The following is a 26351-nucleotide window of genomic DNA, read 5'->3' on the forward strand; positions in this document are numbered from 1 at the left end:
CGATGCTGAATTTTCACCTATTTTGATCCGTAATTGTTCTTTACTGAATGGGGTTTATCTGTCACCAATTAGATACAAAGCACAGATGACACAATAACTAACCTTGAACTGTAGACTGACAGTGGGTTTTCTGTGCTTGCTTCCGCATTTAAGAGTGTCTTGATTGTTGCGACTTGAAACGTGTTCAAATAGATCATAGATGAAATCAAGACTGAAACAGGAAGGAAAAATCAAATCTCTGAAGTGTATATGACTTACAACTATAAAATGCAGAGTAAGCTTTGTCACTTTGAAAGCAACTCCTCTGTGCAAACAATACTTATCAATTTTCTCCAAAACTTAGACTCTACCTTTGCAGAATTTATGCAGGGGAGCAAAAAAAACCCAAAAACACACAACAAAAAAACACAACAAAAACAAACCAAAACATAACAAGGAGGTTCTTCCCTCTTCTTTCCCAGCACACAATAAGGGAAATGAAGAGTGAAGAATCTTTACTGCATTTTACTCTATACACTCGAACAAAACTCCAAGCGACCATAATGAGTACCTAAGGACTAAAATCCAAGAATTCCTATTTATCATGGGCCACAACACAAAATAGTTACCCACATGAGCTTCACTTTCTGATGCTAGCTGTAAATGCTATTCTTCACACTATCAGTTTGGTATCCCCCTCTTGCCACTTCTACAGAAACATAGATCCTTTAACTCCATACAGACATTGGTGCAAGAGCAAAACCAGGTTCTGTACCTTTAACTCATTTGCTACTTCTACCTACATACTTGACAGCTGTCATGTCAGATACATCAAAAAAATAGAACAAGGAACATAGTGAAGGAAATTCTCACTAATAGTTTCCCCTGCACAGAAGAGCTGAGGGATTTACAAACAATTCCCAGAGCAAAGCAGGACAACTGGATGCACTAAGGTAGCAGCTGAGAACAGAAACAATTTGGGCTCTGTTTCCTCTTCTCTTGGGAGCCCTCAGTGTGTCCTGGAGTCTAAACCAAATCCTTAAAGAAAGGCATGTGGTCCTGCTCCAGCTCACAAAGTACTGTAAGGATCTTGAGACCTCACGCAACAAAATAACAGGAGGAACACGAGTAGCAAAGACATCCAAGAGTAAAGTTCCAGTAATATAAACTAGTTTTGGAAATCTTTCCTTTTAAACTATTGCAATTAATTTGCACTGTGGTAGGTCCTGAACACTAAGATTTCAAGAAAACTAGGAAATGCCAGAAATACGAGGTAACTGAGCTATATGTGAAACAAAAATCATACATTCACCTGCCTGTGAGGCATCCTGAAACAGTAAAAAATCAACTACTCTCAGTATCCTTACTTATCTGGTAGCAAGTCAGCTGTCTAGCACCCCTCTGTATTGAACAGGAACAAAGTACTGTACAATGTGGGAAAGCCTGAAAGTGAGAACTGATTACAGCCAGATTTAATATGTTTTTATTTCAACTCTGCAATATTACGCAACATTTAGCATAGTCAAACCCTAGCATAACTAGCTGATATGATACCTCTTAACACGATATCCTAAAAAACAATAAATAGACATATATATCACAGGAATGTACCTGCTTTCACGTAGCAAGTTCAGGAGATCATCTCTGAATGTATCTCTGTTCTTCTCCAAGATCCCCCGGACATCATACTGGACCTAGCAGGAAACAGAGCTGATTCGAACAACAAGCCAAGCAGTCAAGCAGCTCTCACAATGGTGCTACTGTAAAAAGCACTGAGGGAACAGAGTGCTTTAGTTAATTTTCAGCAGCCTCAGGGTAAAATTAAGCTAATGAAAGCTCTGTTTGGAATAATTTCGGCAAATAAAATTACCTCTCCAGCATAGTGCTTCACTCCAAAGTTGTGAACAGCAACTCGTGGTTTTACATAAAAAGGATTGTTCTAATTGGAGGAAAAAGAAAAGAGAGAAATATTTTGAGGGAGTCAGGGAATAGAATAATATTATCTTCTAATCCCTGATTTAAACAAAACATTGTCTTTCTGCAAACTTCCCAGAAGATTTGTACTGCAAAAGTAAACAACTATCTTATAATAATAGGATCTGTTAGTCTGGGATGCTCCGAATGCAATAAAAACAACAGATTTAGAGCAGCTACCAAGGCATAATACTAAAACTGAAACCATCTGGCAAACCCACCTATTAAAGGCATTTTGAAAAGGAAGGCCTTAAACCAGCAGTTACAGAGATCAGTAGACATATGCCTGAACCACCAGAACTCTTGACAATATTTCCAGGATTACAACTAAAGATAATACCAATCTGTACGGAGAGAACAGCAACCCTTTGGTAAATGACATCAATGTGATTACTTTATTAAATCAAGGGAAATGGAAAATCTAGGTTAAATGGGTTACTGCAGATTGTTACTGATCTAGGAGCAGAGTTTGATCTGTTCACCAGTATGGAATTCTTAACTGGATAGTAGCAAGATATGACTGGGCAGTAAGAAGATAACAGGCTCAGTCCTCAAAGCAAACGATGTGGCCTGCCATGCAAGTAGGATCACATCCAAGACTTCTTCTACAACTATGAACCATATTTGAACCACAGACTTCTACAAACGCAGAAGGATCCTCCATACTGCACACAGAATGCATCAGCAAAACATGACATACAGCATGCTGGGCATTCAGCTTCTCCAGTAAAGTGGAGTCAGTAGCTTGAGGGAAATGGCTCTCTTCATTGATGAGTGCCAGCAGGCCAAGTTTCTAGAACAGGAAAAAAAATCAGGCATAAGATGAATTACATGGATACAGACCTTGTCCTCAGTTTGGAAAAATTACAACATTCTTGAAGTTATCGTTTGCAGAGAAATGCAAAGCCAAAAGTGCATGACTAAAAACCCAGACTCCTAGAAGTCTGCAATTCTATTTTTCTGGCAACTTCCCTTATGAAACAGATTACATACGATATGTAAGCAAAATAATGAAAAAAGGAGGTATTGGAAGAAGCCACAGCTTTCTTGATGTAGGGAATATTTAGGTACATACAGTGACACTGACCCAGAATACAGCTCTAGCCTCTGGGATCTCTGGTGATTGGTAACTTAGGAGCTCCCCAAGTCTGAGATGTTCAACAATTTTTCTTCCATGAATCTATGAGGAGCGACTGAAGGAACTGGGGCTGTTTAGTCTGAGGAAAAGGAGGCTGAGTGGAGACCTTATTGCTCTCTTCCAATATCTGAATGCAGCGAGAGTGGGCTTGGTCTCTTCTCACTGGTGACAGAATGAGGAGAAATGGCCTCAAGTTGCACCAGGGGAGGTTTAGGTTGGATATCAGGAAAAGCTTCTTTACAGAAAGGGTTGTTAAGTGCTGGAATAGGCTCCCCAGGGAAGTGATTGAATTGCCATCCCTGGATGTGTTTAAAAACCATTTGGATGTGGTGCTCAGGGACATGATTTAGTGGAGAGTTGTTAAGAGTTAGGGCAGTATGGTTAGGTTGGGTTGGACTCGATGATCTTTACGTTCTTTTCCAACCTGAGCAATTCTGTGATTCTATGATCTATTTACTTGAACCAGTGAGAACTTCTAGCACCCGCAGTGCCAAGGGCATAGCAGAAGATGCACAGCTTAACTAAGCACCATGTAAATTAGACCCTCCCTTTGTTTTGCATATGTCTCTGTATAATTTCCTTTGATGTTCCCTACTTCTTGTACTAGCATAGGTGGTAAACAAAATAAGCTACTTTGCAGTTAATTAATATGTCCAACAAGTTTTATGTTGATACAACCTCTCAGAAAAAGTTCTTCAGGTGCACATTTTAATAAGTTACATCCCATCAGCCCAGAGGAGCCTCTGCCAAACTCCACTGTCCTAACAGCAGACACACTCTGACTGATGCATTTTCTGCCCACCACCACAGTTCTGTGATCACTTGAACTCAAAAAGTCATGCACTCCACTACAGAGATAAATTCATGCTGCTTTCTTGTATTGCTATCAGACGTGAATATGAATAAAACTACAAGTAACTTAGGCTTGGACATCCAGCCCGATGGAATTCAGCCATTTCTACGCAGTGATCATAGATCTCATATGCCCTTTGTTGCTAATATTCCTGTTAATAATCATGTAGAAACCTCATGCTCTTTTACGTGTTTCTTTAGTACTAATCAGAAGTCAAATTACAGATGAAGCAAAAATTGTCAGGCAACCCAGAAAAATCAATTATGGGAGAAAGACACTGTCATTCTTTCTGTCCCATCCCATTCCCTTTTCCACCAATCAGCATTCTCTTCGGATTTGTTGCAAAATCCTCAATGGAAAAGATTAGTGTTTTACATTTTAAATTTGGACTCCGTTAAGTTCCATTTGTAATTTTTACTATTGTAGTGATTATTAGAGTAATTAATAGAAAAATACACAAAAAAAAGCAGCAAGGAAACATCTATAACTGAAGCAAACTCCCATTCTTTTTTAACCATTTCCAAATATTGCTTTTGTATATGGTTGTACACTGCTAAAAACTACTGCAAGGAAAGACAGGTGTGTTGAGCTTAGAATACAAACTAGAATGTTAAAACAACGCATGAAAGCAATAACATCAAAATTCACTGCTTAAACACAAGAGCCACTATCACCTATAATTAGTTTTAGTTGTCAGCAAGCGTTTTAAAAACATTACTTAAGAACACAACCTAGAATTAGGTGATGATATCAAATACTTTATTACCTTTTCAATGAGATCCAAGCATTCGCCATTGTCTGTCCAGTCTATATCTTCCCAAAGAAGACCTTCCCTAAGGAAAATAAAGAGTCTTTTTATTGATAACTACAGGGAAAATATTTTAAATGTACAAACGGGAGGAGATGATGGGTTTGTCTTGCAAACTGATGTGAAACTGGCTCGCTCTTAAAAAAACATACAGCCACAGAATAAGATATTTTCAAAGTAAGCTGAAGTAGCTGCTAACCCAAATTTCAAGTGAATATTTCTGTTTCCAGAATTCTTTCAAATTTCACCTGTGACTCTTACCTGCTGTATTCCAGTTGCTCCAGAGAAAAAATGTGCTTATTGAAATACTCCTGGAGCTTTTCATTTGCATAGTTAATATTGAATTGTTCAAAACGGTTTACCTAAAAGACAAGACATTTGTAAAAATGCATATGTCAAGTATTTTACTTGCAAAAAATAAACTGAATCAAGTCGTTAGACATTTAATAATCAAATTCCAGTGAAGATGACAAAGATATACATAACAATGAAGCATCGGATCCATCTGAAAAAGCTTTTGAAGTGTACCTCAAAGTTTTCAAATCCAAATATGTCCAAAATTCCAATGGACTTGAAGTCCTCCTTGCTTCTGATTCTGCTGTTGATTTTCTTAATGACCCAAGCAAAACATTGAGAATAAAGTGCCATAGCCATAGAATCTCTGCTATCTATTGCCTGCAATAAAAACAACACAATGCCTCATTCATCACTGTAACTGAGAACTTAGCAGACTTAACCATCCTGTGTTCTCTGCACAGCACAAAGCAAGCTATAATGCAAGCAGTTTTTTCATTCCTATATACCTTGACAGTAATTGTCTTAACAGACACCAAGATTCCTCAGTTAAGCTTTAACAGGATGATAGCATATCTAATCCACGTGGCTCTAAAATTACATTTCAAAACTAAAGCAGACAAAGATTAGAAAACTACAGATCTAAACTGGGGGTGAAGAAAAGAGAAGGGTAGGAAATAACACATTATTTTTCCCCCTTCCGTTCTTTGTCTGATTCCTTTCTTATAAATAACACAATTATTTTTAAGGAAAAATTTCCAGACACCTAATACAAACATCCATAATGGATAATGTTAGCCTACATGATTACAATTTGGAAAAAAAATGTTAAGCAAGCAGACAATATAGTTACAAGAGCCAACCTAGAAGCCTAGGCAAGAATGACAGAATGAGATCTATAGAGATTTATAGAAGTCCAATTTCACCTTTCACAAAAAACTAAGCAGAATTTTTGACAGCAACTTTAATGTATGAGCTAAGCTTCTGTTTCTGAGCAACCAAAGGTTTAACTCTGATAGGAAACACATTCGTATATTTAAGAGACCACAGAAATACATCAAAGCACAGATGTTTTTACCTGTTGTATACTAAGAGGTGTTAGGATTTCTTCTCCCCTGAGTATCATTGACCTCTGTGTCAATGCTTCAGTTAGTTGTGTGGAGTCCAGCCCCAGTAGTTCTGCAGATCTACCCAGAGCTGCCAAAAGGAGGAGACAATTACATGTATGTCCTTGAATATGTAAGGCACGGTATTACAAATCGAACAGCTGAAAAGGAATTCAGTAATCAAAATTCATTACAATTAAGTCACTTATTTTCCCTCCTACTGCTACATAACAAGGATTACAACCATCTTCTTCTTACACCAATGTACTTTTCCATACACAAAAACTCAGTCAGCGTCCGCATGCGTTTCTGCTTTCCTTGGGATGATGAGAATTAGAAATGAATTTTTTTTCCTAACATTTATGTTTCAAAGTGCATTTTTTCTGCAATGGGTAAAACAGTACACAATGTTATTTTTTTTATTTCTATATATGAACAAATATTTGAAGTGCTCATAAGTCTAGTCTTTCCTATGCAAGTTTTAGCATTTTTCTAATGCAAAAATATAATTTCAAACAAGCAATTAAATTGGAATTTCACTGGTATTAATGGAATAGACTTATACACTCAAGGTATTTCCTAACTGAGATCTAGCATCCAACAATGAAGTCTTACCTGCTTCATCTGTCAAAAAGCAAAATCAACTCTTCAACTGACATTTACAGATGCTAAAATGCAATAAGACTTTCAATATCTTTGATATGGTCTGATATACTAGCAGTGAATTCAAGTTTCACAGCCTTAAGAAATATTGACATACTACAGGGAAGTGCAGTCTTCTCACCTGTTTTAAAGGACACCTGTGCCCCACCAGCAGTGATAAATTCAATATTTCCTAGATGCAAAATGCCAGCCAACAGCCTCAAAACTTCTCGCACCTCCTCCTTGCTGAACTGCATCACTTCCATTGCAGTCTGGAATGACACAAAGACTTGTTAAAAACAAAGAATGAACACTGACTGAATAACGGGGGCAAGAACAAATGCACGAACTATGCTGTCAGGCCCAGTCAGTACTGACAGAGGACTACCAGGAGTTAATTCCTTTGCCATCAGCCAAAAACTAACTATCAGAAATTCCCAAACTTGGGTCTACTATGCTACTCCAAAAGAGCGGTCAGGCACTGGAATGGGCTGCCCAGGGAGGTGGTGGAGTAACTGACCCTGTAGATGTTCAGGGAATGTTTAGATGTTGTGTTGAGGGATATGGTTTAGTGGGAACTACTGGTGATTGGTGGACAGTTGGACTGGATGATCTCGTAGGTCTTTTCCAAGCTTGGTGACTCTATGATTCTCTCTGAGACCAGGTCATGGCTTTTTACCCTTACAGTTAAGGCACATCAAGCTATGGTCACTGCAGATAGACAAATAATGCGATACACTTCATTTTCCATAAACCATTGCTTACAAATGGAAAACCTGACTCATGCTGCAAGTACAAAGGCTGAAGATGTACTTTGTATGGAAGACCTTTCACAACAGAGCTCTAAGAAAGGCAGCAGTACTATGAATTCATCCCCGTGCCTGCTGTGCAGTTCCTTCCTGTCTCCTACAAAAAGACATACAAAGGAAAGAATGTCTGAAGTACGGGGACTTGAGAATCATCTTGTCTCCAGGACAGTATCCATTAAGAAAGCAAAAGGGGGCAAAAGAAGTTTATACTAAGTAATGTTTCCAGAACCTAAATCGTAATAAAGTGGATGAATAGAATAGGAAACAACAGGCAAGTGAGAATGACAAGATTTCTGCCCACCTCCTGTTCCAGGAAAGCAGCTGAGCAGCATCATGCTGTGCTCAAAGCATGTCCATGTTTCAGACAGCACAAAAACTCCACCTGCCAACTTAATTTCATACCCCACCCACCCTTGGGTGATTAGCACAAATTAAATGTCAAGCTAATCCACTTAAGCTATGTGACTATAGAGTAGGTAAGTTACCAACATTTCCAACTGCTATCCTCCAGATCAGGAAGTCTTATACTAAACATAACTACTGCTTCTAATTCACATTAATTTTTCAATTTGGCAAAGAGAGTGAAGTAGCTAAGCAAATATCATTTGGGGCAGGGCATAAAAGCATACATTTGTATTGATTTTTAAAACCCACTACACATAACCTCAGTGATTTGGCAAGCAATTAGCAAATACACTAACAGTACACTTTAATTGCTGTAGCTAATTGCTGACATTAGCATGGGTATAAGGCATAAAGCCGTCCAGAGAAAGTCTTCATCAGCATTTGTCTTTCAATCTGAATTTACATCTTACTCATCTCTGTCCTGTAAATTACTCCATATGATTGCATTTCCCACAAGACCCCTTTGGAATGAAAAAGCAGTGGAAACAGACGTACCTGTAATATGAAACAATCTAATAAAAAAATCCTTCTCTGCAGAATAGGCTGGCTACTTCCCAGTTGCTGTCCATTCTGACAGTTTTATGTGAACAATTTCACGTAAGTAGCAGACATAAAACAAGCCTTTTTATAAACATAACTGTCCATTTCACTGTAGATATAGTATTTCTATTTATATTGGCGGAAGGCAAAGGAGGGACAGGAAATCTACTACTTTATTTTGTGAGCTTTTATAATGAAGAACAAAAGGCGACTCTGTTGTCAGAGGATGTTTGGAATGAGTCGGGTTTAAAGGCAGGATCCCAGAACGTGCCGTCTGCTCACACCTCTGCTTATGATGCTATGTTTTATTCAAGATATGGGCTGCTCTGACAACGGGATTGCAGTTCATGTTTACCTCATGACATGCTTCTCCAGCAAGGCATATAGATAATATTGGTACAAATGTAGGTGGTATGTCCATTATCCCAAACTCCCGTAAATGTCCCACAGTTGGGCAGGAACAGAATTGCAAAGATATGTAGAAACCCTGCTATCTTCTCAACTGATACTGTTTTATTTCGTAAACATAATCATGTTACTTAATCATAATCTATTTGGAAATGGCATAATACAAATCAAATACTGGAGGGAAGTTAGAGACGGGCTAAAAGTGACAGCAGTACAGAACCAGAAAACTTAAGTCCCTCTCAGCATAGACACATCTGTGGGAGAGCTTCAGACAGAACCAGAACGTCAGAGAGAGCACAGGTAAGTACAGGAAGCCTTTGTTCTCTGCTCTATCAGTTGGCCCCAGGTGTCTGCACCTCTAGCATTTTTTAAAGAATTAGTGAAACAACTCACAATGACTTCTTTGAAAGAATCCTTGTCACTGATTGTCTTATCCACTATACATCCAGACTGATTCAGGTAGTGGTAGTTCTCCGGTACAGATAAGTAAAAAGCATCTGATGAGGAGAGAAAAGAGGAAGAGTCAAAAAACATATCCCCAAACAAAAGCTCTGTGCAGATCAGTATGCCAGAACAACGTAGTTCACATATTGTTTGCTCATAATTATGACAATGCATGCATCAAAAATCTAAATTAAAATCAAATATGGTGTTTTATTTTGCTGTGTTCTGCTTTATTTAACTGTAGGATAGAGATAATTCTGCTTTTTAGCATGCAAAGACATCAGGCCCAAAGGGAGACATTGAAACAGCTTTAGGCAAATTTGCACATACACAAATGTCATTTCTTTTGTTCAGTGGATTTATTCTTTATGAGAGAGGATTAGAGGAACCAGGATTCTCCTCTTTGTTGCTGTGGAGTTATTCAGTACTGGCAAAAATACTCAGCTTGAACAGAGTGAAGCAAGTTTGTCCCCAAATAGTTTTCCCAGGGCCACAGCAAAAGCTGAGACAAAAATTTGTTTGGTGACATTTCTCAACTAAGCAGGTGACTTTATCAAGTAGAGCTCAGATTCACACTCCATAAATTCCAGCTGGATAAATAATCTATTTCCTCACTTAGCTTATTAGGTTTCTGCTGCTGTCACTGTGGTTGACTGCTGATATAGAGCCATTACAGTTGTGGGATTTGAGCTTTGCCACTCACCTTTCTCTCTCTCTTCTATCCCTGCCAGCAGAGCATAGAATATATGATAATTTCTTTCCCCGGGATTTTGTCTTACTACACGATTCTGTCAAAGTAAAAAAATAGGTTCTATTTCAGCATTTGTCAACAGTTTGCGGGCTGGTTTGGCCCAGAAGAACTTTTTTTTAATCTACTGTTTCAAAGAAAATATCAAACAAAATTAACCGAGAATAAGCAAATGTCAACTTACTTTTTCCAATAAATCTATAGCCAAGAACAAAAATGCTCGTCAAGGAAAAAAGCAAAAAAGAAGTTAATGCACAAGCTAATTATAAACTTGAGCTACAATAAATGAACAAAGTAGCAACAACGGTAATATTACAACAGTTAAAATGTCAACATAATCCAACACCACGTTCTCCTCCATGCCATCAAAACTAGACTTGCAACTTCTTACAGCATCTTACAGCATCTTACTTAAACAGCATCTGCTTTCCTTTACTTTGTCTTTTACAAAAAGTTTGGGAGCAGCTTTAAGGATGAAATTTGAGACATTTCTTTCTTGACGTTTCTCTCTCAGGCCTCCATAGAGGAGGTTGCAAATGGAGGCAAATCACCAAACAAGGATACAATCTATAATTCTTCCTCCCTGAATGTTTCCTTTCTGACAGATGTTCAGCTGAATAAACTTCCCAAAGCGACTTGAGTTGTTGTTGTAAACAGTCTTCGCATTGCCAAAAGCTTCCATAATTGGACTGCGAAAATAAGGAAGAATGACAGAAGTGTTAATGTGTGACCAGAATGACATGAGTTTCACAGGAGACTGGTGGACAAAACAGCACTCTGTAAAGCCTACTTCTAATAGTCCTCAGCGACAGACAACATCCTCAGTACTATCCTCCGTTTATTAACAGTGGGCATCTCAACTTTCTATCAAGAGATGCAATTATTCAAGAACAAGAAGACTGACAGTCCAGAATTACTTAGCAGCTTAATCTGTAACTGTGCAAAAGATGCGCACTCCTTTCCTTATAGCACTCAAATCACAGAAATAAGAAATCTCTCAATTCATCTTTATACAGATGTAGGAAAAATAGGGCTTGTCCCAAGCAAATTAAAAAATACATACAAAGATACAGTCAGTAAAAAGATAAAAATGAGATGATGCATGATAAACAAAAGTAATAGCATCTCAAATTGTCTTTGCTTTTAAATAGCTTAGAACCACGTGTTATTTCATTTGAACACAGAGAACTTCTTTATGCTTGTGTAGTGTCCAACTCATCTGATGCATTTACTCATCTGTCTTATCAGTCCTCCTTATCTTCCCTTTACTGCTCACACAGTTTATCCTCACCATGCTGTATCTTGTTCGACCTTATCCTCAGGCTATATAAACCAATCGTTTCTTCCTCCCATCACCCATTTCCCTCTCTGATTACCTGAATTCAGCTCTGAACAGAAATGAAAACTGCTACTAAATCATCCATCTCCAGACCGTGAATCTTTTTGCTTCATCCCACAGTGATCATGTCTCTCTGGAGCACCTAGGTACTTTTGTTTAGTAGAATTTTTCCCATTTTCTGATAATTATTTTATTTAGTACGTGCGCCTACATCTTTAATTACATTGTAAGCTCTTTTATTTCAATGACAAAGCTTATGTCTGTTGGAAAAATACATTTTTTTGTCAGCAGTACTGACAACTATAAAAAGCAGCAAACACTTATTTTATGCTGCACATGCAGAGAGACTGTCTTTAAACCACTTCTCAGCTATTCAGTCTTTTCCTAATAATGAGACCAAGACAGTACCAGTAATAATTTGCACAAATCTACCTAGGAACAAAGGAAGGTTACTTCATTCATCAGGTGGTTTTAAGGGCATTAAAAGGCATACATGACTAGGGGTTGGGGAGGGAAGGGGCAGAATTTTGTCCAGTCTTTCACAACTACTTGAAGCACTTGGGAGACTTTCACAGGACTTTGATCCAACCAACTTTTTGTTAACCTCATGACACCTTAACAGGTGTTCCACAAAACAACAATAGGGCCCTTGGCACAAATAAAGAATAAAACTGTGTTTTTCCATTAAACTAGGCTTTAAATATTTTCATCTTCTAAAACTGTCACACTGTTGTTAACAGAACCTTCATTCACTACCCAGAACTATGTGCAAGGGTACCGAGGGAGTACCTGCTTACCTGCTCTCAAGAATGGCTTGCTCCACACAGGAGGTCTTCTCTTTGCAAGACATCTCCAGTGAATGTTGGCTCATTGCAGACAAGAACTTGAGGATCAGCTTAGTGCTTTCTGTCTTACCAGCACCACTTTCACCACTGAAAGAAGAAGAGGCAGAAAGTGTTTCAAGAGTTACACCAAAAGCTGATGGGAAACATTTCTAGCACAGTTGGTATCCTCACAACTATATACTTCTGTTTTTTTTTTTTGCTTAGAATGTGTCAGGCTCAGCACTGAGCCAGGACAATGGTCTACCTGCCTGCCCACTGTGGATTTCTGCTAGCCACCATTACAGAGATGCCCAGCATTTCCCCTCTGTGTGCCTCCACCTTCCAGACATTTGCTGCTCAGAAAGTGCCAGATCTAGAAGAAGGTTTCAGATCTAGACAAGGTTTTTGTGCGCCTTTTAACCACACTGGATTTTTATTTCACTGGTTTCTAGACATGTCCACATGCAATCATGCAGTACTTCTGATTACAATCTTTTTTTTTTTTTTCTTTTTTCTCTCTCCTGGAAACTACATCTAGTTCCACAAAATTGGATATATATATCAGATATACATCAAGAGGAAAAAGGCTCATACGCAGTACTCAATACATGAGCAAACAATACATTTACTCAATGATCTCTATTTTATTCTCAATTTATTAGTAAGCATTTGATTTTATTTAGTTTTATGACCACTACTGAGCATTAAGTGGATGGGTTCTTGGACACCTTTAGCTCTCTGACATGATGTTTTTCAGCTTGGGACTCATTATTTTGTGTTCATCAAATTGTCACTGCAACTTCCTTTGTAAAACGGCTTATAAAACACACTCTTACTAAAATGAAAATCAAGATCAAGCACACTAAACTCTGAAGCTGCTTTTACAATCCTGCAGCACGTAGACTAACAGCAGATTAAGTGGGATCAGTCTTTCAAATTCCTTAGGAAACCTATGCCTAAAAAGATGCTGTCAAGGGCCATAAATGAAGGCGCTTTTTTTTAGTACACTGTCAACTTTTACAGCAGCTCTTTATCCCATGAATTTAAGTGTCCAGCTTGTTTCACACCACTGCACTCAGTATTTGGAATATATTATGTGACAGGAACCCACAAGGCCCCCACTTAGGAGATTTTTAACCTTCCTCTATGATTTGTTCTACACTGAGAATCTCACCAAGGGCACAATAATCTGAACTCTCGACTGCTGCAATGGAAAAGGGGTCACAAGGAGAGACTTCTCATTCTGAAGAACATAATGCAAGTGAGGTTGTATCAACATAACTCTAAATCACTTCTCGTTTCTGTCCTTCAGCATTAAATCTCCAAAGGCAGATAGACACAGACAGAATAGCCCCCCTCAGCAAATAGTGTTCTTCAAACACACGTGAATTTTGGTGTGTGAGTCTCATAAGAAAGCCTTCCCATCACAAGCCTGGGTCTCATCCAAAGAACAGTTTGTTTTATGTTTATCTTCAAGCTGAAGAACAACAAGAAAAATGTCAGGCCATCAGATGATAACAGAGAGAACAAACTGCTGTCAGACTGTGATTTCCCACCCATGGCACCAAGCTGAATGTATTTCAGGGTGACTCTTGCTGTTCCTTGCATTGTTCTGCACTTCTTCTCAGTGCTTTTAAGTGGAAGTACTGTTATTTCAGAGAGAAGAGTGTTTGCTTGCTTCTGTAAGGATTAAGCTACCTTAAATAAAGCAGTAATAAAAATAAATCATATTTTCCTGTTCTTACGTATGAGGGTTTGAACTTAGTAGCAACTTGTGAAAACACCAGCTAATCACAGGTGAATTCAGTCCTTTCTTTTGAACAGGACAAGCTTCTTAGCTATTCCTTGAGCAAGAGGGACTCCCTTCTGCTCCTACCAAGGCACCCAGGCTTCCTACCAGCCCTTCAGCTCAGCTGATGGGCATGACACTTCACTTTCCATGAATAACAACCATGTCAGCTGAAATAATCAGAAGACACTAACAGTTTTCTGATTGGTCTCTTGTAGTATCAAATTTAACTGTAGCAGCCTTCTGTTTTTGTTTTCAATGAAATTGAGAACAATGTGAAATGAAACAATTTAACGTAGCTATTTTTTGCAGTTACTGAACTAACATGCACCATTTTTTAGCTTGGAGAGAGAAAACACCATTTCACAACTGGGTTAATACTACAATGCCCAAGATGTGCAGTTTCTTCAGTATGCCACCCTGTCAATACTTAGGCTGCAGTCTCTTTTTTTATGCAGCATTATCACAAATTGGAACAAGCCTGTGTAACACAAATGATTAATAAGCATCTTCGGATGGCTCCATTTAATATTCTTTCTTCTGTAATCTCCTTTTTAACTGTTGCTCAGTATACCAAAAAAAAATGTACTGAGTCACTACTGCTGACTCAAACCATATTATGGGTATTTTTTTCTGAACCGAGCTGTTGATTCAGATTCTTTTCTTATTAACGCTCTCATCTTACTCATACAGAAAAACATTCCAGGTGTTTTAACAGAACCTTTGCCACAGTTATTTGAACTCAGTGTTACGTTTCTATGCTTCAAAACAAAAGAGAATTAAATCTGACTGCCAGCAGGGGGCACTTCAAGCCCAGTGGATCACAAAAAAGCATTCTGAGCTTGACTTCATTGGGCTGTTAGATGAGTTACAGAGTCTTCAGATCCCAGCAACAGTAGCAGGTGAAAACTGAATATCAGAATGTGAAAATTATTCTAATAATCAACTCATTTTAACTGGATGTTACTGTTTAATGTGTTTCTGCGATGGAACAAAATTCTCCTTTATTTCACACCCTTAATAACTTATGGTTATCCCTGCAGTGGTCAGGCAGTTTGACTTAATGAACTGTTCTATCACTTACAGGAAATATAAGACAAAGATCTACCCAATTTCAGACATCATAGAGCTCCACAGCATCAGTGTTTCAAATGCCAGAAGTAAGCAGGAACACCCGACAGTGACTTGTTTCAACACCTCAATCTAAGCCAGTAAATGGTACAGGCATGAACTGAACGTGGAAGACAACTACCAAGTTGCTGTGACTTCACTCCTGAAGCCCCAGACTAAGAATGCAAGCATGGGAATTTCCTAAATCTCAGCAGAGCCACTGAAAACCATGAGTCATTGAATAAAATAAATAAATCCTGCCCTGGGTTCTTTAAAGATATAGCAGGTAATGCTGTTTTAGAAAAGTAGATTTTACTTTGAATTTTTTGTTTTGAATTGTACATTCCTTCATATTTTGTAGAAACTGAAAGCATCCTTGTAATATGAAAGCAGCCTTGCATTATGGCACTTTGTCTGAAACACTGAACTTCTACAAATCACTGCTTTAACTCAGGCCACAATAAGCTATTTTAAAGGAGACTGCTAAGGCAAAACTCCTCCATATTATGGTTTATCTGTACCAAGGTTTACAGAGACTGCTTGAAACTCCTCTGGAACATTAGAGACTTCTGCTTGTTTCCTTTTTAGGACACAACCTGCTATTCTCTTGGCAGCTTGCATGGAACTGGAAGGAAAGGTAAAATGTGAGCTAGAACAGAATGGAATTAATAAAGATAACAATGGTCACCTGCTAGGCACCAGATATGATTTCAGACCCCCAGATCTGCGTATGTGGACTGCTCACAGGTAACAACCTGACATTACACTACGGAATCATAACCCCATGCTAGCTTTTCTCACATGACCAAGTTTTAAACTTTGTATGTATAGAACTACATATGAAATAAAAAAATAAAAGAAAGGACAAACACAGTTGAAAAAAAGCTGGAAAAGCACCCACAGCTCAGCTCACCTGTGTCTTTGTCATCACCAGGCAGGACTTTCCTAGAGGAGAGGGCACGCACAGACTGTGAGCCAAGAGCTTTCAGCAAGTCAAAAACAGAGCTATCTGTGTTGTATGTACTTCATCCACATTTCTAACAATGGCTTGTGTGCTGAACTGCATGCACCAAATCTTCTTGCTTAGGAAACCATGCAATTTCTTTCTGTAATTTTAAATGGTGGTGGAAACTGCCTATTAAAAATGTGCTGCTCTCACTTTGCCTCATACTCTCTCTGCCCTGATGGCCATCGGTGATTTGATTCTACTACTGTTGCACGGGCTCCTAGGTAGGTCAAGAGACAGGCAATATTGTGTCACTTTGTGTTCAGTTCTCATACTGATCACATTTACTTGTACTGTAGGCTGCAGGACAAGAAGAGCAACCAGGAACAGAAATACTTTAAAGGAGAGAAGGAGGGAAAACACAAAGTTCTCCCCGCATTGTGCACCAGCCCCTCTATGGAGCCTGAAGGTGCCATGCTGCACTTGCCTCCGGGCTGGTCCTGCTTACTTGGCAAGCAGGACTTTAGTGTCCCCATGCACATGTGAACCAATGCAGCAGAGCTGGCAGGCTGAGGACATAAAGACACACCAGGCAAAGAGCTGGCTCTGTTCACTGCTCTTCAAGAGGAGCTGAAAGCTGCTAAAAGCTAATGAAATGCCGACTGTTCTCAGTGCGCATTCAGCAGCAGCAAGATCCTGAATACCAGTGATGTAGTGGATCAAATGGAAAGCTATTAAAATGTCATTAAATTAAAGCAGAACAAGATTAAGAAAGGAAAAGTAATCAGGCACAATATCATGCAGCTAAAATGGGGACGGTTTCCTCTTTTGCTATTGTTGTTTACAGCATTTCTCCAGACTGGTGTAGGTCTTTTTTTTCCCCCTCTACATACAAGGTCCGGCATCCAGTGGAGACAAACTATTGAACTGCACATGGATGTGTTTTAGAAGCCTAACAGAATGATACATACTTTAAAGCTCTCTCCCCAAACCCCAATGATTGAAAGCCTGCTTTATTCTAGAATCTTCCTCTCAATTCAGTCCAAATATCTGTTTCTAAATTTTGAGAGGTCCGGTGTCAGGGGTAATCAGGTATAATCACAGCAGCAGCCATTTACCTGATGAGGATACACTGGTTGTCATGACGCTTCCAGAGGCAGCGGTAGCACTCATTCGCCACAGCAAAGATGTGAGGTGCCATCTCTCCCATGTGGTGCTTGCTGTATCGCTCCATGGCAGCACAGTCATACAGGCCCGGGATGGTCTTGTAAGGGTTCACAGAGGCCACTATGGAACCAATGTACGTCTGCAAGAACACAAACCAAAGGTGTAACTAGGCATGAGGTGGAACAGAATCATAAACCTCACAAATCAAGGAGAACAAACACGTTTCTAAAACGGTATCACTCTTCATGGAGTTTGGATAAGGGTGGAGAGTAGTTTCCCCATTTGAACAAGAGCAACAGAAGGGTGAAAATAAGCATCAGACAACATGGCAGACACCAGCCCCATTACAGAGTAACAGGCCCTAAGGAAAACACATCAACTGGCAGATGCTGACAAATCCCTGCACATACACAAAAATTTACTACTGCTTTGAAGCACAGTGGCAACTGAGAAGGCATTCATTTCTATCCCATTGTAATCAGAGAGCGCATCAGTTAAAGCCACTTAGGTAGTAGCTTGTGCCCACTGCCATAACTCATTGAGCTGTGGTAATGCCTAATCACGTGTAACAGTCTACTTGCAGTGCTGTTTGTCTTCTGTCTTTTCCACCTGCTTCACAGTTATTCTCTAGCCAATTGAACACATTTTTTCAAATATAATCATATTAAGTGAGGCAGGAGATAAAATTAAGCACATTATCTCCAGAATTTCCAGTGCATTTATGGGGCATGTAAAATGGACTGATCTATCATGATGTGTGTTGGGGGGTTCCCACTGTGACAATGATGTCATTTTGTTAAGTACTCTTTCTGGGGTTACATGCCAGAAGCTAACACCTGGCTCCAACAGCCCTACTGTGCACTCGCAAAGATCTGGACTGCTGCTCTATAACTTAGTCCCCATACACAGACAGATGCTTTGTCAGCAGACAACCTCGTCATCACCACCAGGAATCAGCTACGAAGTTCACAGCATTCACCTTACCCAGAGAGGGCAGTCTCCACCTCAGCACCTTCTCCAGTAAAGCCTCCATGGGTACACTTGCCAAGGCTCTGGCTGTCAGCTTCCTCACATCTTCCTTTCCTCTCTCTCCATGTCCCCAGAGCATTTACATTTCCCATCTACCTGCCTCCCCCTCCCCCCCCCCCTCCTCTTCACCTCAATTAATATGTAATTACCACAGTGTATCAGCTCTCCTTCCTCACCATTACCATGCTGTTTTATTTCCCATTATCCATCTGCTCATCCTCTGGCAGGCCCAACTCAAGCAGCAGAACAGTAGTAACTTTGCTGAGGGAATACAGAAATGTCCTTGAAATTATGCCAATTCTAATAGATGCAATGGGAATACTTCTCCTCACTGTAACTCCAGTACACTTTACAGAGCTGTGAACTTTCAGTCCATGTGTTCTATAAAAACTGCCACGCTGTGCAATAGCTCATGAGGTTTCATCTAGAGGAAAGATACCATTTCAACACAAGATTGTATCACAGGGCAATTACAGCACCGAGACAACCGCTTAAATTCTCGGGATCATCACCTCTGGAACAAACTTCCTCAGTTCAATAAATATTTCAGCACCGATTGCATGGGAAACATTGTAAGAGGTTTTGTTTGTTTTCTTTGTTGTGTTTGTTTTGTATATATATATATATATTTTTTTTTGTAAATTTACACTAATACTGCAACAGGCCAATACACACCTTTACCTTATTTAAATGTCTGACTGACGCCTTATTAAAAAGTAACAATAGTGACTTGATGCACACCACTGTAAGAGATGCCATGATAAACAGGGAAATAATCCCCCTCCAAACATATGAACACCGATGTTATGGTATCCATGAAAATAAGGAGGCGGCATTAATTTTAGAGCAACCTGTGCATTAATTTTTTATTTTAAGGTGATCCTCCATCTGCCAGCATCTCTACCAGCCCAGCAATCAGAGACTGAGGCACAATCAGACGGTCATCTCCCTACAGGACAGCTACTGGCTGCTCACCTCACTTGTTCCTGTGCAGGACTCTGCCTCCTGTCCTCGTGGAAGCCCTGATCAGCCTCCCAGTTTGACTGCTTGCTTTCAGGGTAGGCTTTCCAGTTTTACAAGTGCAAGCACGTTAGCATCAACTTAAACTGGTGCTAAGATACAAAAAAATAGGCAGCGCTGCCAAGTTATCTCATGAGCTATTCCTGCAATAGGCATCATCCATATTGCAAATTAGAACAGTTCACTCAGAGACAGGAACTCTGAATTACTTTATTATGCTACCACCACAAGGCAGCTGTTCAGATGAAACTGCAGAAAGGTTATTTTCACTTTCACTTTGCTTAAAAGAGAATGAATTAATTTTTCACTTTGTTCTTTGCAGTTTCTAATCTGATTCTTGCAGTCAATAATTGCTTACTTTAATGAAAGCAGTTCAAACTCCAAAGAAGTTATGAACAGGAGAAATACTCAGGTGTCTGCCAGAGCACAAGGAAACAAACAGAATTTCTGATGATTTTCTGTTGAAAAAGTCTGAGGGGAATTTTGAAGGAATACTGTGTAGGGTTTATATCACAAACCTTCTTTCTTCTGCTACGGATTAAATCAGTAATAACTCATTATAAGATCACCAGTAATAAATAAATGTGTATCCAAAAATAAATAGAATTGAGTAATTCAGCCTGAATCACGCTTTGATTAATCAATTAAAATGTTGTCCTCCTTTTCTGCATTTGAATTTTTTACTGAAATATTACACTGGATGATCGCTGTGGTTCCTTTCAACCCAGGCCATTCTATGATTCTGTGATTTCCCAGAACACTTCTGGTCACAAACTACAGAAGCTTCTGCTCCCCATTTTAACACAAAAAGAGCAAATGAGATTGTTTGCTGGTCCTCTAAGAAAACTTTCAAAATTAGAAGTTCAAACCCTGTCTTCTCAGCCACACATTCAGTAGGACGATGGCGTCACAGGATCTCAGGCTTTCTAAGTAAAAGGCAAAAGTAAAGTAAGATATTTCCCTTAATTTTTTTTTTTCAGGATCCCTACACATGAAAGGAACAGATAAGGAAACTGCCCTACTACCCAATCACTTCATTAATCCTATAAACCAAACACACTCTATAGATCAGGACCACCATTGCTCTTCAACTTCTCCCCTTCACACTATCTTTTTTGTGTGTATCTTATCAGCCTTTTGCTCCATGCCCAGCAACCATCCACCTTCCACTCCTTCTCCCTTATGCCGAGACCAGGGCATCTCCACAATAGCTTTCCTGTTCCCAAGAACTCTTTAATGATCTCCACATCTTACGCAGGCATGCTTTTCCCATGTAAGGTCATCAGTTTTATCACATGCAGTTTTTCTCATGACCTCTGCTCACCCCCTGCATCAAGGTACTCCTCTGTAATTCCTAGACTTTCAGCATCTGAGACACCCAATTTTTCCTTCTTAAATAAATAAATAAAAAGAAAAGGAATTATTTCAAGTTTTGCATGTAGCACTGCAGGGAAGGTGGGTGAGAAGGTAGGAGGACTCTGCTAAAGGGCATTGCATGCTGCTCCCAAAAGAAGTCTTTGATCAACAATTTGAAGCTAATCTGAAGCTAAAACTGGCTGCACCATTGAAACAGACACAAGGAGACTACATTCCTCAATTTCAATCACTGTGCTCCTTCACTAACACCAAATATAAATATATTCTTTACTACTTTGCTTTTTTTGATACTAGAAACAATGGAACTGACCAAATACAGGATTAAGATGTTCTGTAACAGATATACACATTAACACTAAGTAACCACTTTGTCCAGGCCAACTCTCTTTTCAGAGCACTTCCCATACTTTTTCCTTTGGGAACAAAAAGACATCTATGTTTGTTACAAAAACACAATTACATTTACGGACACATCAAAAAGTATGTTTCTGGATTGGTTTTGAGGAGCTCTGCTGGAGTCACTGAAGGAATGGATCCCAGCTGACAAGGTTGGTTGTGTTTTGTTTGATTACTGATGGGAGTATCAACCTGACAATTTATTCAGCAATATATGTTGAATGTTTATCTCTGTTCCACACAACTCTCATACCTGTAAGTCATCAAGGTTACAGTAACAACACCCAACTACAATGCTTGTGCTTCCACAGCACATTCAAAATCCAGAGTGTTCATGACAGATCACAACACAGCGGTCACACTTCTGTAGCTTTTCAACACTGAACTTCGAGGTTTCAGGGTGCCAAATTTGCAAATGGAAGCATTTGCCCAATGCTGTAGGCACTGCCTCCATTGTTTCCAGTTCCCTAGGTAAAAGGATTAACTGTACTGATGACTGCATGATATTGAAGCTAAGTTAACTAGATCAGCCACCATATACACGTCAGCATAGAATGGAGAAAGACAAATGGACCACATTTTTGTGTGCTTTTTAGGGGAGGGAGTAGAAGGGGCACACACATGCCATAAAAAGGATGATAATTAATGCTCTTATTCATGGTAGGGTCTTGATTTATACTCTCTGTGGTAAGAAAGCCTCACATTTCAGATAGTGTCATGTTCATTTCACTGGGATGGAATCCAGTTTTCTCCTTAAATTATAAGCTAAAATGTCTGAAGCCAAACTTCTTTCTCAAAAGCCATAATCAAGCTGAATGACTAGACTACAAGTTTAGATGTTTCCAACCAATCAAGCCATTTTTCTGAGAGAAATGTCATACTCTGTAATCATCCCTACATGCTTGGGCTTCTGCAGCCCTCACCATGTCTGGTGACTCACGGTGGGTTTCCAACAGCCCAAATTTACAACAGCTTTTCTTTCTCCTGTTGTTGTGCTCCTCATCAGTGCGCACATCATCATGACTTCTAAGTTTTCCTTTCTTCTTCTCAAAGTCAGCTTTGGAACTGACTGCAAAATGACATGTTTGTAAACACACAGGACATGTTACAAATGTGAAACTCAGTATTCTGAGGAGAGAACCTTTTAATGAGAACCAGAACAAGACAGAGAATATCACTAAGTTCAATTGCCAACAGGCAGCTGCCTACATTCAGGACCCACATGCTAAATGTTCTCCCTCTCACAGTTTCCTGCAAGCCTTTTCTCAGACACAATCACACTCCCTAACTGCACTGTGAGGTGTGATCCACTATAGAATCCCTCAGTCTCTTCTACCAGTCACCTTCCTCATGGTCCCTTTACTTCCTGTCCTAAGAACAGATCAGATTTGTGGAATATCAGCCATTTCAGCATTTTCAAAGTCAGGCTTTATGCACGTTTTCATTGGCACAGCTCATAGTAAGATTCTGGATAGCTTCAGAACATTTGTACATGATTTCAGATTATCAGAGACCATCTGTTGGGCAACAGAATCCTCATTTAGATGAATCTTTTGCATTGTTTTCACCCTTTGATTCAGTTCATGTGATCTTAAGCTTCTCTTGGTGTTGAGCTTTAAGCAACACTACCCCATTTCCAACTCATTCCAAGGACTAAGGCTATGTTACCACTTCAGGAAAGCAGCGGTGCTTTGCAGTCCTGCTACTTTCCAGTTCTACACTATGCTAAGCTAATGCTACACTCCCCTAACTTTCAACCTTCCACATTTATGGTGTCCTTGTTTTAGACAGCTAATTAAAACTTAAAAAACTTTCTATTTATTTCTTAAGAGTAAGAAGAAGATTTTACTCACCTTAACAATCAACAGAAATAGTAGAACAGTGTGCAGAGGCAACTGTTTTTTTCAGCTTTACTCAAGGGGAGTCTCAGGGTAGGTGAAGGACACTGTGAGCCCCTCACAGATTAAAAGACTCATTCCTAATTTAATTTCCCCTTGCTTTTCCATTAAATTTCTCCTGTGAAACAGACAATTCTATGATGATGGAGATACGCATGTAACTTCTCAAGTTTTATTCAGGATCTGTACAATAACTACAGAATCTCCAAAGAATTTTACTGGAGGGTACAGGAATTAAACTAGCATTGAAGAAATGCCCAAGTATATTCAAAGTGTTAAAGAAGAAAAAAATTTACCTCAAAGCCAAAAAAGACAAAAGCCAACTGGAGAATGTGAAACCAATATAAAGAAAAACTGATACAAGAGGTATCAAAAATAATAACATTCTGGTGTAAAAGACCATAATACTGATATCAGATATACACCTTTCCTCAAGAACACTCAAGAACATCACCAGTTTCACCAATGTTTTTGTGTCTCAGTTGAAAAAGGATGGAGTCTCCTTGTTTTTACCACATTTTTTGCTGACTAATAGAAGAGAATCTCTACTAGGTAGTACACCTATCTAATGGGTGTCAGGATAAACAACTATGTGACATAGTGCATAGACTTTACATAAAACATCCAGTACTTATGCAAGAATCTTTCTTCACCATGGCCAAGTGAAGGGGTGACCTCCTGAATTACAATGATGTGTTCGATCAGGATGAGACATTGATTTTTGCCATTTTCATGTGCTTCAATACAGACTGTGACTGTAGGTTTGCTACAGTCTGTGATATGCAATCTGTGTGCATAAATGAACAGCTTAGCTCTAATGAAGAGATCTCTAGTTCAAATGAGAAAAGGCTCCATACAGAGTAGAGACCCCATGGCTTTTCATTTCAAATGGCCTGCGGCCACAAATTGGTTCTTCCTGCTTTGTTATTGTACAATGCTCAAATGATTTTTTCAAAGCTGTCTGAAGGTCTAATTAACCCTCGAGCCAGGAATAGAAATGTTCTTCTTTCCTACCAAAAATCTTAGTAAGATAAAGGGGCTTTTCAGATAAAATACATGCAAATGAAAATAAAAACTCTGGTCAGTGTTATCCCCCAAATCAGAGTCTCTAGAAGACAGGAGGAATATTTTTAAGATATAAATGTGGAGATCTATGTCATTCTGCCTGCAAATATATTCCATACTGCTATCTATCTAGATTTTCAAAACTTTCATGATCCTTTCATGTTTTAAAGTCTTTTGTATAAGAAAGAGCTCCTTACTGCAGCAAGCAGGAAGAGCACAAATTATGCTATAAAAGAGCATGAAAAAAGAAATTAAAATGAGAATAACTGAATTCCAGGTAATCTGTTGCATGCCACTGAACTGCTGTCAAATAGCCAGGGGCCTACCACTAAGACGGCAAACAGTAGTAGCAGCCAAAAATCTGCTACAAGGAACTCCTGGACCCCATTGGTATTTGAATGGAAATGCTGACAGACATCAAAAGGAAACAGTTGAAACTGTGAGAAAGGGATTACATCTTTTCAAACGAAAGCAACGGTCTGACTACAAATCAACAGTCCACTTTCACAGGTAGACAACAGCTATAAAAGTAATTCAGTCTGAACTTAAGTTGGTCGTTCATAGCCTTTCTATTTTTAAACTACTGGAATTTGTGAATAAGGCGGTTGGTCTGTGCAGCATAAGCAGTAAATTTTGTGCAGCTCACTTTACAGTCAAAGCCCAATTCGTGCTAAGAAAACATGTGCTGGTGACAGACAAGTGACTTAAGTTTCAGAGTTCAAATTCCTACCCTTCTTTGTACATGTTTGAGAGCAACAGACCTTGAAGAAAGGAGACCAAATTTACCTGCCAGCACTACAAAAATGAATGCAAAACTATCCAGTACCATTTACAAAAGTTCCGATTTAAAAAAATAATAATTAAAAAAATATTCTGCAAATCAGTCTACATTCTGTTCTTCTCAGCTCGTACAGTTACCAGTGGCATTCAACGAAGATGTGGAAAAGACAATGCCAATCCTTCAAATCTATGAAAACAACAGTGGTGCAATTACCAATGCTAAGGCCTGTACAGGATTATATATTTCTACTTCACAGTTTTCAGTAGTTATCAGTAAGTGGGCTAAGGTCTCATTCAAAACCCATGGGATTCAACAGGAATTTACCCTGTTCACTATGCATGTATTACTTATTCTTCTACGAGCTGACCCAATGTAAAAAATAAAATAAAATAGTGGCATACAGCAGACACAAAGAGCAAGGCTTTTTGATGCTCTAACACAGCTTTGACTTCTTCCTCCTTACTCCCGCACTGAAACAGCACAATGAGGACAGCTGGTAAGATCCCTATAGCAGCACATATAGACAGCAGGTAACCAACAAGTACCTGACTGGTTATAAACCATAACAAAAATCTACCTAATAGCAAACTGTTTGTGTAGCTATTGCATATATGATAGTGTCTGCAATTACACAGATCTGAGTACTTCCCTTTTTAGTAATACCATGTTCACCAAAACACCTCAGACTAAAACATTTACTAAGATCTGAAAAGACGCACCTTAAAAATCCCCAGTATTTTCATTAATGAGTACAGGCAAACATCATTTTTAGTTATTATTATTAGCAGCAGTGTAGCAAGTCCATCAGTAAGAAGGAACCCAAAAAGAAGAAAGCTTGGTTAACCAATCGATGGTATTTGTTTACTTTTACTCCTGTCATTACAGCAATGGTCTTCCTCTAGTATGTACACAAAAGAAAAAAAAAAAAAAGATAACAAAATAATGGTAATTGGCCTTTGGCAGACAGTTGTTGATCTACTTAACTGACCATTTTTAGAAATAATGATCACCAGAAATAGATTCCACTAGATTTCCAATTAAAAGCCTGCTGTGTTTGTATAGATTTTGTCTACTGCTCTCCAACAACAGATGTGAAATGGAAGTTGTAATTAATGCTTGGAGACAGGAACTCGCTCTGAACTACATTTCGAAAACATTATCTGATGGGTGTAAGCATAACATGTTAATTATGGAGGTTAAGCAGCTATCTATAGGCATTTTTCATGCAGTCTTTGCAACTGCACTGTTCCATGCACCTTCACTAAAGGATCTGGTCAAGACAATTACCCCATCTCCGCAGTAGTACAAGATACAACCTAACAGAAACCACAGAAATTCATCAACATGGCTTCTAAATTCCTCTTCTGTGAAAGTGCAGCAATTAAATAATCAGTAGTTTCCTCAGTGACCAAACAGTAGATCCTGCAAAGTGATTACCTGGAACTATTTCCAGTATCAGATA

At 39.0% G+C, this 26351-nt stretch overlaps 1 protein-coding gene across 1 annotated transcript in view; it reads right to left on the minus strand.

The window, feature by feature from the left end:
- Positions 1-26351, minus strand: part of MYO10 (myosin X) — a 147191-nt gene that overhangs the window by 52301 nt on the left and 68539 nt on the right. Inside the window, exons 4-18 of the mRNA XM_072328984.1 lie at positions 17275-17462; positions 12285-12419; positions 10713-10837; positions 10333-10346; positions 10104-10188; positions 9350-9453; positions 6937-7066; positions 6125-6243; positions 5281-5427; positions 5014-5114; positions 4711-4777; positions 2654-2746; positions 1850-1918; positions 1591-1673; positions 103-211 (exon numbers count right to left, since the gene is read on the minus strand). Of these exons, the coding sequence (XP_072185085.1) occupies positions 103-211; positions 1591-1673; positions 1850-1918; positions 2654-2746; positions 4711-4777; positions 5014-5114; positions 5281-5427; positions 6125-6243; positions 6937-7066; positions 9350-9453; positions 10104-10188; positions 10333-10346; positions 10713-10837; positions 12285-12419; positions 17275-17462 (1569 nt within the window). The remainder of the gene's footprint in view (positions 1-102; positions 212-1590; positions 1674-1849; positions 1919-2653; positions 2747-4710; positions 4778-5013; positions 5115-5280; positions 5428-6124; positions 6244-6936; positions 7067-9349; positions 9454-10103; positions 10189-10332; positions 10347-10712; positions 10838-12284; positions 12420-17274; positions 17463-26351) is intronic.

This window comes from Excalfactoria chinensis, chromosome 2 (assembly GCF_039878825.1).
Source record: "Excalfactoria chinensis isolate bCotChi1 chromosome 2, bCotChi1.hap2, whole genome shotgun sequence".
Taxonomy (NCBI): Eukaryota; Metazoa; Chordata; class Aves; order Galliformes; family Phasianidae; genus Excalfactoria; species Excalfactoria chinensis.